At 56.3% G+C, this 14046-nt stretch overlaps 1 protein-coding gene across 2 annotated transcripts in view; it reads right to left on the bottom strand.

Annotated features, from left to right (window-relative positions):
* Positions 1–14046, bottom strand: part of ARPC2 (actin related protein 2/3 complex subunit 2) — a 29741-nt gene that overhangs the window by 10738 nt on the left and 4957 nt on the right. For both annotated transcript variants that reach the window (XM_059727523.1, XM_019483287.2), the window contains exons 2-5: positions 7638–7672; positions 6436–6548; positions 1718–1763; positions 991–1177 (exon numbers count right to left, since the gene is read on the bottom strand). In XM_059727523.1, coding sequence (XP_059583506.1) covers positions 991–1177; positions 1718–1763; positions 6436–6548; positions 7638–7672 — 381 coding nt within the window. The remainder of the gene's footprint in view (positions 1–990; positions 1178–1717; positions 1764–6435; positions 6549–7637; positions 7673–14046) is intronic.

Here is a 14046-nt window from a genome sequence, read left to right as displayed (position 1 = left end):
GTGACAGGGTGCATGGCAGGGAGCACGTGACAGCAACTGCAAGAGAGCAGTTGGAGGCAGGGATGGCTGCTAGAAAATGTGACGGCCCCTTGTCCCAGGCACTGCCCCTTCCCCAGGGAACAGAGCGCTTCAGCCAAGTCTGAAACTTCAGGAATAAGAGGGTCCTTGACAGGCTGTTTGGCAACATTCATGTACAGCTTGTTGGTCAGACAGACAAGTGGTGCCTTCATGATGGACCTCTCATGGGCTGAGACAAGACCAGGACCTTCACCGAAACGGCACCAAGGAGCTTACTGCTCACCACGGCTTCCTACACATCTGAACAGAGGAGCGGGGCATGTACCCGTCTGGCAGCCAGGCCTGGGATCCTGTATAGATGAACTTGTTGGGGGATGTGTGGCTGCACCCGTGTGTGCTCTGCACACCTACATCATTGTGTTGTCTCGGTAACAGATGAACACATTGGCAGCATCAGGGCAGGTGTGTGACTGCATATGTACGTATGTGTGCGCACACACGATTGCCTTTTAGTCCAATTAATAGATTAACATGTTGACAGTGACAGGGCAGACATGTGCATGCACGTGTGTGCCCCCTCCCTACATGCTTTCATCAGCTCAGTCCCGTTAATGAATGAACATTTCAGTAGCATCAGAACAAGTGTATATGCATGTGCATGTGTGTGCGTGCCCTACATGCTTAGACCATGTCACTGTCCTGGGAAGGGGTAAATGTGTAGGCAGTGTCAGGGCAGGAGCGTGGGTAGATGTGCATGCACATGTGCGTACATGCATGAGTGTGACTACATGCTTACACCATCTCATCATCCCAGTAATGGACAAATGTGTTGGCTGCATCAGGGCAGGCATGTGTGTGAGTGCACACACGTGCATGTGTCGTATGTGTTTACATAATCTCTTAGTCCCAGTAACGGATGAATGAATGTGTTGGCAGTGTCAGGGCAGGCGTGTGCGCGCTCCACGTGCTTACATGGTCTCGTCGTCCCGGTAGTGGATGACCGCCCTCTTCTCCCCCTCCTTCCCTTCTTCCTGGAACTTGAAGTACTTCTCGAAGACGGAGGCGAAGCAGTTACGCTTCAGCATGCCGGCCTGGTGCACCAGAGCATCCTTGTCGGCAGGGAGGTTCTCCAGGTCGTAGAGTAGCGACACGTTGTAGCCTGCAGAGGGACAGAGCCGTCCCGTCCGAGGGAGGGCATTCAGCGAGCGCAGGATAACACCCCCCTTGCTCCAAGCCCTGCCAAGGCCCCCTCCCCCAATTCTCATCACTGCTGGACACATCATCGTGGGTCCGACCTGCCGTGCAACTGGGCCGAGCCTGGCTGCGGACCCACAAACCCTCTGTTTGCCCCCGTCTCCAAGACGGGGGCAACAGCACAGCGGTAGCGGGTGTGTAGAAAGAGCTGCTGTCACAAGTAACCCCCGTTTCCTTGGATCCTCAGTCTCCAGCAGAACAAATCTCCCAACAGCGAGGCTTTCCCCAGGGTGGGATCGTGCGATGCGTGGCAACAACAGCCCACACCATTGCCCCCAGCCCTCTCTGAACACTGGGAGCTCCTCTGCTGTGCTAGGAGCCCTGGCTCCAAGCCCAAGAGCCTGGCACCCTGCCCCATGCTACTTGGTTCTGCCAAAGCTCGGGAGGAAGTTGCCATGGGCACGTCCCACGCATGTTTCCCGGGGTTCGACAGGCTCAGGCTTACCCGACTCGGGAGTTACCAGGTAGCTGCCATAGACTCGCTTCAGTAACTAGGAGAGAAGAAAGGAGACGTTGGCACCTGCCAGACCCCACACTCCTCTCCTCCCGTCAGCCCCTCTGCTCACAGGGCCTGAGGCAGGGACTGAGACTCTGGCTTGGCTTCCGGGCTGGAGCTAAGGCCCCAAATCTCAGGCCTCTCCACAGTCAGGCCCTAAAGGCCCCGAAGGCTGACCACTATACAGTCAGAGGCTTCCCTGATTTTTATGGGACTAGTTTCTGCTTCTGTTCAAGGCAAATCCCCATGTCTTCCCTGATCCCACAGCTTGCAGGGTGCTACAGGACCCTCTCTCAGAACAGGTGCTTCCATCGGGTTTTTATACAAAGGCATTTCTAGGCCCTACGGCTGTGGGGGAAAGAAGACGACAGCACAGATTTGCATCTTATGTATGTACGTACACATGCACGCGCACACTCTGGTTAGTCTATGTACATGTACACATATATAAGCATGCACACAGGCACGTGTGTATATAAGCACATATGTAGATTAACCAAAGTGTATGAGTGTATATGTACACACACACACACACACGTATAGCCTGCTGTATAGCCTGGCTCATCTGGGCCAGGCTATACAGCACAAGCTTTCATGGGCTAACATTATGATTATTTATATACCCTATATACACACATACGTACACATGCACATGCACACACGCACGCTCCCCTCTGGTTTGCCTATCAGGTGCAGATCTACCTGACCTTCTACCTGATTTCAGACTAACACAGTGAACCCTGTCTCTGTTGTGGGGAAAAGTCTGAATTGACTCGGTCCACCTAATCGATGCAGCATCGCCTATGGGGCCCTGTAGAGAGCCTGAGAGGACAGCTCAGAGATGACAACTAGCCCCCGCCAGGCAGCTAGGGGACTTGGTGATTCTCAGATAAAAACCCAACCCTTCCTCAGCAAACAGGGCCTGCCCTTTGCCCCCTGGCCCCTCTGGGAAGAACTGGGTTACAAGCACTGTTTTAAGGACTCCTAGAGTCTCAAGAGACCTTGAGAAGCTGCATCAAGTCCAACCCCCTGCCTGAGGCAGGATTAGCCCCGTCCAAGCAAACCCTGTTGTGACCCTGGAGCTGCATGACACTGTTGCCCCTGACACAGCCCTGGGTATTGCCCTGCCCCCGGGATACAGGGAGGCCGCGGCCACCAATGTCCTGCAGCTGTGAGGGGGCTTAGTGGGCACTGGAGAGCCCAGGCCCAGGCCGTGCCCCTGCTGCAGAGGGAGGGGAAACCGCCCCCCCAGCTGGACCAGGATGAGCAGGGGGCAAATCCCTACCCCCCAAGGCAGTGTGAGCAGGGGGCAAGAGCCTGTAGCCAGGACCCTGCAGGGCTGAGTCCCATCAGGAGCACTGGCACAGCCCGGGCACAGCCGCAGCCTGCGCTGCAGCCAGCACCCAACGCCTCTGAGGGAGGCTTAAAAATAACCCCACCCCCCGACTCACACAAAGGGCAGGAAGGCAAAACTATTCCATCCTGGCCCCATGCGGCAACTAGCAAAGGAGCTGCGGACTCAGAGCTGGAGTCCAATGCGCAGCCAGGGAATGCAGGGTCCAGATGTCCAGGAATTCGAGCACCGCAGCAGCCAAGGAGATCACTGACTAGAGCCACCTACGAGCCAGCCCCACTGGGGCAGGTGTGCTGTGGGAAGGAGGTTCTGTGCCAGGCAGCTTAGAGAGCATCTTGGGAGCTGAGCCGCTTGTAGCAGTGCAGAGAGCTCATCTCTAGGGAGAGCCCCTGCTGTGGCGCAGCTCCGAGACAGTGCAGTCGTGGGAAGGGAAACAGCTCATGGCAATGGGATTGATTAGCCTGGCAACAAAGTTCGGGGATGTTCCCCCACTCCAGGCACGAGGCACATGGATCTTGACTCAGCAGGGAGCCGCAGAGCACTGACACGACCCCATCAGCGAAGGCAGGGGTGTCAAACACTGAGCCCACCAGGCACGTCCAGCCCCATTGGTGCTGCCCCACGTCCAAGCAGACCCCCATGGGGCAGAGCACACGTCACACCAGACAGGGCTTTGACATGTATGGTGCCCAGGACTGCGCTGCATGAGCAGATGTGTGCCATATGGATCCTGGAGTGCCTGGAACAGGCACATGTAGCAGAGTGCGTCCAGGGGCGTGTAGCAGGGATCCCAGAAGTGCTACACATGGTGCCTGTCCCAGGGCACGCACTGCACATGGCATCCAACCCAGAAGGTCCAGGACTATGCCACACGTTGCGCCTGCTCCAGCCAGTCTGGGAGTCATGCCACACGTGGTGTAAGCAAGCGTCACGAGCAGTGTGGGTCCCAGATGGGCTGAAGCAGGCGCCATGTGAGGTGTGGTGGTTCTGAGCACAAGCCATGTGTGTTGCAGTCCAGCCAGATGAGCGCTGCATGCAGCCCAGGTCTCAGGCCAGCTGGAACGGGTGTTGTGTGCAGTAGTTCCTGGAGCAGGCACCACTTGTGGTGTGGTCCAGCTGAGGCAGATGCCACTGAACACCCACCCACTCTGGCCAGTCTGAGATCTGTGCTACAGGTCCCTGGCCAGACCATGCACACATGGCGCCCAGAGATCCATGCCGCACACAGCGTGGGTCCCAGACCAGCTAAGCCTGGTACCAGATCTGGTAGGCTGAGGGAAGGGAAGAAGAGGGTGGGAGCCCATGGGTCAATTTGGCCCCAGGCCACTCAGCTGGCTTACCAGGCTAGATTAATGCGAGAGCCCTGGGCTCAAGGGCTCTGCCTCCAGAATAAGATGACCGGCACTTCTCTAGCAGTGGCTGAGGACAGAGCTGATGTGGAGCCAGGACAGGCTGCTACGCCCTCCTCACAGTGCAGAGAGGGCTGGGGAGACAACCAAGGCCAGAAGGGGACCTTCCCTGGGTGCCCTCCAAGAGGAATCAATTATTCAAAGGCTCGGATTTTACAGTACTGGGTCCCTTTCTTCCTCCAAGCCCAGTGCTACTTCACTACCTCATACAGATGGCATCTATTTCCCATCAGAGGGGGAAGTACGGCATTAAGGATCTATGCTGGAGGACACGGAAGGGAGGGCCCTAGCATGCAGCTTGCACTCACTGCACATCTAAGTGGCTGGAAACAGATCCTCCTCACTGCAGCGATCAGTGCAACTGCCCCACGGGGCTGTGGGGTGGGGAGAGCTGCATGGAAAGCTGAGTGCTGACAAGGTAACTGGGCTCTGTGGTTTCCCTGAGGCTGCAACTTGTCTGGAAGAGCCAGGCAGCTCCAGTCTTGCCCAGCGGGGTCCCCTGCAAGCCAGGAGGAGCTGGGGGAACTTTGCAGCAAAGTCAGCACCAGGCCCCTGACCTGTGCTGGATGCCCTCACTGGAGCTCTCCTTAGGGGTGACTCTCTCCAGCTACGCCTGCAATCAGCTCATGGGGGTGTGAGCAGTTTGGTTCCCTTTGCTCCCATTGGAGGGGGAAATCTGCACACACATGTATGCACACACGCACCCCGACACATGCACAAAGACACGCCAGAGCAAAGTGTTGCACCTGTGTGCTGAACAGGACTGGGGGAATCCCATTTGGTCACTTGAAGACGCGTGTGTTAGGGGGTTTTTAAGCCTTCCTCAGAGGCTCTGGGTGCTTGCTGCAGCCCAGGCTGGGGGCCGTGACTGGGTCGTGTCAATGCTGTTGGGACCAAAGCCACAGGGTGCTTTCTAGAGGGTTTTGCCCCTCTAGTCAGGGTCAGACTGATGCCATGTTTGAAGCCAGGCAGGACTTTTACCCAGTCATCGTGGTATAAACTGGGGGGTTGCCTTCCTCTGTAGTAGGGGCATGGCCTCTACCTGGGATCTCTGGAGTGTATATCAACAACCTTTTACAGAAGCAGGACATTGGCCACTATGGTCCCCCTACTTTCCCTGCGGCAGGATTGGGTGTGATGTCTGGTGCTGTGTCAGGCTTGACGGTCATTTTACGAAGTTTAGATGATGTTTTGTCTGTGCTGGCTTGGACAGCGCTGATCCTGCCTCAGGCAGGGCTTGGACTAGATGCAACCTCTGGAGCTCCCTGCCAGCCCCACTTCTCTACGATTCTGACACACGAGAGCAGACTTGGGAACTGAGTCATGCTTCCTGCTCTGAACTCCGGCCACAAGCCCCAGCTGCTAAGAGGCCTGTTCTTGCTACCATAAATGGCTCTCTGCGGCAAGAGCCCGGCTGGCAGGAACTAAACCTGCGAGTCCATGCAGCAGCAGGGAGAACTCGATGCATCCAGAAGCCTGGGTGCAAGAAGCAGCCTTTTGTTAGCCTGAAAGCACAGACTGAGGCAGGACAGCAGCCCCATGGGACTCTCTATTTATTCTCTCAGCGAGTTCCTTTGCAAGCCGGCTCAGTTTACAGGTCAAAAAGAAGATGCTGAATTGCCAGGGGCCTCAAAGACCCCCAAGGGATCTGAAAAAAAATCATCTGTTCTCTGCTATCAGCACAACCTTGTTTAACTGGAACAAAGCAATAGGGCTGGGAGACGGCAGCTCTTTCCTTCCAGAATCAGACTAGCTCTGTACGGCACATGAAGGCTGCTCTGACCCAGGACAAGATGGTGCTACTCTACGAGGACACCGAGGGCCCCGACCCATGCTAACGTCATGCAAGCATCTGACTGCTCAGGGGACAGGGGCTTGAAGGCAGAGCCAGTCCGGACACTCACCTCGTCGGCACCGTGTTCCTGTAGCTCCTTGTAGAACTTCAGGGAGATGCTGACCATCACTTTGGTCTTGTCTCCATTGGGATTGGAGATGTGGTAGAGGACTCCATCGAAGTCTGGGGGAAGAGAGGGCAGTCAGAGAGCAATACACAACCTACTTCCAGAGGGCTGCAACTTCTACTTCCTCAAGAAGGGGAAGCCAGACAGCCCGCAGTGCTTTCCAACGCACTGCTCTATGCCACATGGAGCCTGTCATTAAGGACCCTGTGGCCACGGTACGGGGAGATGCTTCACTAGAGTCACGAAGCGCTCTGGCAGCCACAGAGCACAGGAAAGCTTGTGCTCTCACAGGGATGCCTGCCACGCTCAAGCCCCCGTGGGTGCAGGGCATCGGGATAAAGGCCTCCACACTGCTGTCTCTCTACTGGGCCTGGATCTGTCTTACACAGGCCAGCTCAAGGTCTGAATACCAGATTGTCCTGCGCTCCCCCCAACCCTGCAAAAAGCTGGGGGAAGGGAGGGGAGTCAAGAGCAAAGGCTGCTGCTTAGGCAGACTAGAGAAGCTCTAACCCCACTGGGGTCAGAAGGGTAATGTGCTGGAGGCAAATGCCATGCTTCCGAGCAGTGCTCGAGCTGGGCTTCTCCACAGCTGCCTGGGACCTGGAGACAGCAGAGGCAAACTGAATGCCTGCTCCTGGTTTCTAGGGTCGGAAGGGACCTCAACCGATCATCAAGTCCGACCCCTGCCCTGGGCAGGAACGAGTGCTGGGATCGTAATACCTCAGCCAGATATCCCCTTCGCTGGGGAATAAGCAACAGCGTGGGGCCAAACTATCAGGCTCTCAGAGCTGCTGCAGTGCCTTGGGGGCTGATTGAAGGCAATGGCGCTACAAGCTGCATCCAGGGAGCTCACTGCACCAGGTGATGTCTCCCAGGCATGTGGGGTGAGCAAGCTTGACCTGTGTCATTTGTCCCCAGCACATGCATGTGCCCCTTCAAGCGCTGGGCTGGGAGGTGGGACAGGGAAAGCAGGAGAGCCATGATCCAAACACAACCCTTGTGGGAGCTGCTGCACGCAGGAGCACGCTGGAAGGCAGGGAGCTGGATTCAACACCTCTCTCCCTGTGGCACTGGGGTTGCCAAGATGGGACCAAGGCAAGCTCCAGGCTGTTGAAGGCTGGAGACACCCAGTCTGTGGCTCTTACCTGCAAACGTTACTTCCACGGCCTCGGGCTTGTTTCTAAAAAAACAACAGAAAACATAGAAGCGGTCAAGAGCGCGTAGCGGCAGCCCTAGAGCTGCCCAGGGTCACCTGGGCACTACATGGAAAAGCGGCACCTCTGTGGTTTTGGGCAGAGAAGTGGCTTTATATCTGGAGGCCCTAATGGTGACTTCACCCACAGCCATTCCAGTCCTGACCGATCACCTCCCACCTCACTCTTGGCAAGCTGCTCTCGACCTCAGCTGCGATCGATCCCCTGGCGCTGGAAACGAATCTTGTGTGTTCGGCTTGGAGCACGCTGTGGTTTATTATCTGGTTCTGAAATTCTCTGCATGCCTGCCATCCCCATGGCTGGAATGAAGTGATCAATCTGCTTCATTTTTAACTGTCTGAGAGGCATATTTGAAGCTCAGCAGCTCTCTGACACCCGCAGTTAATAAGAGAATATATAATGCAATGGTCTATGATAGCGAGGGGCTGGATCTGGATGCACGAGCTCCCTGGCCAGCCTTGGTCTCTCTTCTAGCCGTGAAGGGCACCATATCCCAGGCAGTGCTATGGTGCCAGAGATGTACCCAATAGACCAGAAAGACCCTGGATACTCCCATCACATCTCAACCCCCAGCTGCTGTCCTGTTCATTGCTCGAGATCCCGAACCACGTGTTTTAACTTCCCTTTGCCTTTCCTGCTCAAAGCCCAGAGGCCTAGCAGTGATGCCCTAAGAAGCTGGAAATCTTTTTATGCCATCGAGCTGACTCCAGGTGAACGGTGCTGGCAGATGCTAGGGTCACCTCGGCATAGCAAGGAAGATAAGTGAAAGCTGGAGGGAGAGCAGGGACTTGACACTCCTGTCACTGGTGATTTTAATGACTTTCTGCCAAGCAAAACCTCCGCTGTGCCCTGCCACCTGTTTTGATCATGGGCAACTACCTCTGTCCTGCCCAGGGGGTTTGGGGACAGAGCAGGGTGTGCTGGAGACCAGCACAGGCATGCAGGGAGACTAATGTCCAAGACATCTGTCCTAGGCCCCCTAAAGAGACTCAATGTGATGGGCCACCAGCAGGGATGATGCTCAGGGGCAGCCAACATGGTTTCCTTAGGGGCAGGTCCTGTCAGACCAACCTGATTGCCTTCTATGCCCAGGTCACAAAAATCATTGGACGGAGGTGTTGCGGTGGACGTAGTCTTTCTCGACTTCAGGAAGGCCTATGACACTGTCTCTCACCCCATTCTCATTAAAAAGCTAGGTGACTGCAGCATTGATGCCTACACAGTCAGATGGGTTGCAAATTGGCTGAGGGGTCGCACCCAGAGAGTGGTGGTGGACGGGTTAGTTTCGACATGGAGGGAAGTGGGCAGCGGGGTCCCCCAGGGCTCGGTCCTCGGGCCCGCACTGTTCAATTTCTTTATTAGCGATTTGGATGATGGGGTGAAGAGCAGCCTGTTTAAATTCACCGACGAAACCAAGACTTGGGGTGAGGTGGGCAAGCTAGAAGGGAAGGACGGATTACAGCAGGACCCGGACAGGTTACAGGGGTGGGCGAATGAGAATAGGAAGGGATTCAATACAGACAAGTGCAGGGTGCTGCACTTGGGCAGTAGGAAACAGCAGCATATCTACAGGTTGGGGAACTCCCTTCTCGAAAGCACGGTGGCAGAAAGAGATCTTGGAGTCATTACTGACTCCGAGATGAACACAGGCCGCCAATGCGAGAACACGGTCAGTAGGGCTAACTGTACCTTGCCATGCACCCACAGATGCATCTCGAGCACGTCCAAGGAGGTGATCCTCCCCCTCTATGAGACACTGGTCAGGCCGCAGTCGGAGTACTGCGTCTAGCTCTGGGCATCGCACTTCAGGAGGGATGTGGACAGCATGGAGATGGTCCAGAGGAGGCCACCCGCATGGTCGGGGCAGCAGGACAGGCCCTACGAAGAGAGGCTACGGGACCTGAACCTGTGCAGCCTTCGCAAGAGAAGGCTGCGGGGGGACCTGGTGGTCATCTATAAACTTACTAGGGGGGACCAGCGGAGAATGGGAGAGACCTTGTTCCCCCGAGCACCTCCCGGAGTAACAAGGAATAACGGCCATAAGTGGCTAGAGGGTAGGTTTAGACTAGACATTAGAAGGCACTACTTCTCTGTCAGGGCAGCTAGGATCTGGAACCAACTTCCAAGGGAAGTGGTGCTGGCTCCTACCTTGGGGGTCTTTAAGAGGAGGCTCGATGTTTGCCTGGCTGGGGTCATTTGAGCCCAGTTTTCTCTCCTGCCCATGGCAGGGGGTGGAACTAGAAGATCTACAAGGTCCCTTCCGACCCTACAGCTATGAATCTATTGGTTCCTTGCAGGGCAGGTAGGTGCATACCTGGCCTGTGGTCCTGGGGGGACGTTGCTGCTGTCCGTGAGTTATGGACTGTGAAAAGCAACAACCTGGTTTGTTCTGGGACTGGCAAGTTTTAGGGTTTTGTGCTGCACCAGTGGAGATGAAGCACTCAAAAGGATGCTACCAGTGCTTGGTGCAGACCTCTTACCTAAAACATGCTGTCTCTGCTCTCTGTCTGGGCCCCCTCCCCATTTCACGCCACCGTTACACATCTCATCACAGAATCCTAGAACCATGGGGCTGGCAGGGAGCTCTGGAGGTCACATCCAGTCCAACCCCCTGCCCAAGGCAGGATCAGCCCCATCCAAACCAGCTCAGACAAACCCCTGTGTGCGACCTCGGAGCTGCACGACAGTCACCTCGACAACCCACGGCATTGCCCTCGCTCCTGGGAAAGCGCGGGCACTGGGGAGAGCCCAGGCCCAGGCCATGCCCCCCGCTGCAGAGAGCGGGGAAACCCCCCAGGCTGGGCCAGGCTGAGCAGGGGGCAAATCCTTGCCTGCCGCCCCTGCCCCCCAGGCAGCATGAGTGGGGGGCAAGAACCTCCAGCTAGGACCGTGCGGGGCTGAGTCCCCGCAGGAGCACTGGCACAGCCCGGGCCCAAGTCCAGACACCACGCAGCAGGAAGGGGTGGACGGGGCAACTGGCACAGCCCAGTGGGCCACCGCACAGCAGAGCACAGGCATCGCAATGCCTCGACCCTCCTTGGACCCTCCCGTGCTGCACAGTCCCCCCTGCCCTGGGTCTCTATTCATGGCCTCCCTCTGTTACCAGTGAAGTTTTCCCCGATATCCAATCTAAACCTGCTTTGCCAGCGCTGCTCTGGAGCGGGGAGCGGCTCCTGAGTCACAAAGCTAACACGCGGGGCGTACCCTTTGCTCGGGGAAGGCACAGCCAGCCGTGCTCCCATATGACTCAGCTGCAGAGCCAGACTTTGCGCAGGGAGCACAGAGAGCCTCCTTCCCTCTTCACAGATTCGGCCCTTGGAGCGGCAGCATCCAGGGCTCCTGGAGGGACCAAGAGGGAAACGGGAATGGAGCCCAGTGCGTGGAGCCCCACGTTGGCAGGCGCAGGGCAAGCGTTTGGCCGTGGGGGGGTTACTGCACCCGGGAACCCACGATGGTTAATGGTGGGGCTGTTTGTCCTCACTGCCAGAAGTGAGTCCAGATCCCGCCCAGGGGGGAAAGGGGGTCTGACCACCCTGTCTTACAGGCTTTGAGAAGTCATACACGAGGTCCACAGCCAAGGGCCCTTCCAACCAACTTGCCTAGCAGCATGCCGAAGCTTAACTCGGACAGATCCCGAGGCCAGGGGCGAACGCTGCCTTCCCCGAGAGTGCTCCGGCATGAAGCAGCATGTCCTGGAGCGGGTAGGGGCACAGCAGACCACCGGGAGCAGGGACCCAGCCCTACAGGGCACCATTCAGATGTGGAGGATGAAAGAAAGCCAGGGCTAGGGAATCAGGGAAGGGCGTATAATGGCCCAGCTCTCTGAGGTTATCTACAGCCATGAAACAGGCCCCAAGATGAGGGGAGGAGATGGGATTGCTGGTCTCTACGATGCAGGTGAGGAGCAGCATAGGACATTTAGCCCGAGCTAAATCTGACAAGAGGACAGAGCCCGGGGATGGCGACAGGGCTGTGTCAATGTTCCTGCTGGGACTTAAAGCTGGGGGTTCCTGGCTACAGGGTCCTGCCCCTCCACTTAGGGTCAGACCGGCGCTGTGTTAGAGGCAGGAAAGGATTTTACCTATTGGTTAGATTGGTATGGACCGGGGTAGTTGCCTTCTTCTGTGGTGGGGGCATGGCCTCTGCCTGGGATCGCTCATGTGTCTATTAACAACCTTTGCACCAGCAGGATGTTGGTCTTGGTGGTCCCCCTGCTTTCCCTGGGACGGGTTCAGATGTGATGGCTTGGGTCGTATTGCTCAGAGGTTGGACCGTGGGTTTATCTGGGGTGGTTTGCACAGGGCTGATCCTGCCTTAAGCAGGGGTTGGACTGGATGAGACCCTGGAGGCCCCTTCCAGCCCCACGGCTCTAGGAGTTATGTCCACCGCCCACCTTGCTAGCCAATGCTGCCGCTGTAGCTTTCTCCCCCACTCCCTGCCCCATCCATCTGATGCGTGGACTGGGTTATCCCTAGGGCAGGGACCCTCTGTGGGGTAGGACTGCCCCGCACAGCACATACGAACTGCAATGCCTCAAGCCGCTTTGCCAGGCCCTGCTGCTCCACCTGCCCGTCAGGCTTGTCGCACTGCTTGCCGACTCCCTCCAAGTCACAGCTCCAAGGGCCATCACTGAGCTCCCACACTGGCTCTGCAACCAAAGCTTGTACAGACCAGGCCCCAGTTCTGAGTGACCCGGACCACGTAACTGTGCTCCTCAAGATGAGGTTACACACAGCTGGGCCCTGCACTGGGGTGGGGGTCCTTGGAACTGGCATTTACTGGGGCAAACCACAGGTCCATCCTGCCCCATCTCCTGTATCCCAGGGTGGCACGGAGTGGAGCTGGAGGGCGAGTGCCCAGGTACGTTCCTCCAGCACCAAGGTCCAGGCAGGTCTGGAGCAGAGGCCGTGTCCCTTGCTCCCTGCTCAATAGCTCCCAATGCCCCTTTCCTCCCAGGACGTGTCCAGTCCCTTGTGAATCTGGCTAACTCTCAGCTTCCCGCATGTCTGGTGGCAACGAACTTCATCCTTTAATGATCCCCTGGGTGAAACAGTGCTTCCTTGTATTCTTTTTCAACTGACAACCTACTCATTTCATGCTGTGACCCCTTGTTATTGTATTGAGAGACAGTCTGTAATAAATCCCTAGCGACTTTCTTTCCACCGTTTAGTATTTTGCATCCGCAACTGCAGCTCTCTAGGACCGGAGATGCTCAACCCCTGCCTGTGGGCCAGATCCGGCCCCTGCCACTGTGTCATCCAGCCTGCAGTGCTCCACAGGAGGCCGAAAATTTGGTGGTGCAGGAGCCAGGGCACTGTTCCCCTTCCACCAAACTCCAGGAGCTGTGGCCCCCCTGCTGCAGGCCAGATCGTGCCGCCTTAGCTGGCTGGGATTGGCCCTGGAGCCCAGTGCTAAGCCCGATCCCGGTGTGTGGGATCTGACCCGGCAGTTTTAGCACCCCTGGTCTAAAAGATCTTCCCTGGGGTGAGGTTTCAAGCCATGTCCCATGTTCCTGGGCAGTACCTCAGTGTTCCCCTGTTGCCAACCTGTCACCACAAGGTCCTAGCAGTTGAGAAATCTCATCAGCCTTTTCTCTTTGCTCCGTTCTGCCTTAAACAGTGCGCAGAAAATGCTCACGTGAAGGAAGAGACTCAGCTTGCTGCCTCTCTCTAACCAAAACACACGACAGACCTGCTCCCGAGAAACCCGCCTGACCTCGGACATGAGCAGGGCAGCTTTTCCAGCCAAAAGCACTGGGTCATTTCCAATAATGTTTATGTTAGCAAGACTGAGCCACCCACCTGGAGTCAAACCTACACTGCTCTGCACACTGACAGCATCTGCCCTGGGCTTAGGAGAGCCAGCAAGGGCTCTGGCAGGTTTCATTTCTCTCCAACCAAATCCCTCCCTCCATAAATGCCTTTCAGAAGACTGTTACAATCATAGAAATCTTAGAGAAGTGGAGCTGGAAGGTACCTCCAGAGGTCGCAGCTAGTGCAACCCCCTGCCCGAGGCTCTCATATCCCCAGCTAAACCATCCCAGACAAATGCATAATCTCATCTCTTACTAATACTATAGTCACCCGACACAACACAAGACATCATGCCTGGCTCTTCCATGGGTAAAGCAGGGAGACCACAGCAGCCAATGTCCTGTTTGTTAATATACACTTAAGAGATCCCAGACAGAGCTACAGAGGAAGGCAAAAAATATGAAGTTCATTTAATGCACATCACAGCTTTCTCCCTCAGCAGAATTTCCAAGAAGATCATTCATGAAGAAAGGCCAACAAGCACTTCAAAATCAAGAGCCAGCCCTCCCTCAGCTTGCGCTCGGGTA

The sequence above is a fragment of the Alligator mississippiensis genome, chromosome 4, assembly GCF_030867095.1.
Source record: "Alligator mississippiensis isolate rAllMis1 chromosome 4, rAllMis1, whole genome shotgun sequence".
In the NCBI taxonomy this organism is placed as follows: domain Eukaryota; kingdom Metazoa; phylum Chordata; order Crocodylia; family Alligatoridae; genus Alligator; species Alligator mississippiensis.
Note: the sequence above shows the minus strand (reverse complement) of the source record. Positions and strands in the feature narration are given on the sequence as shown.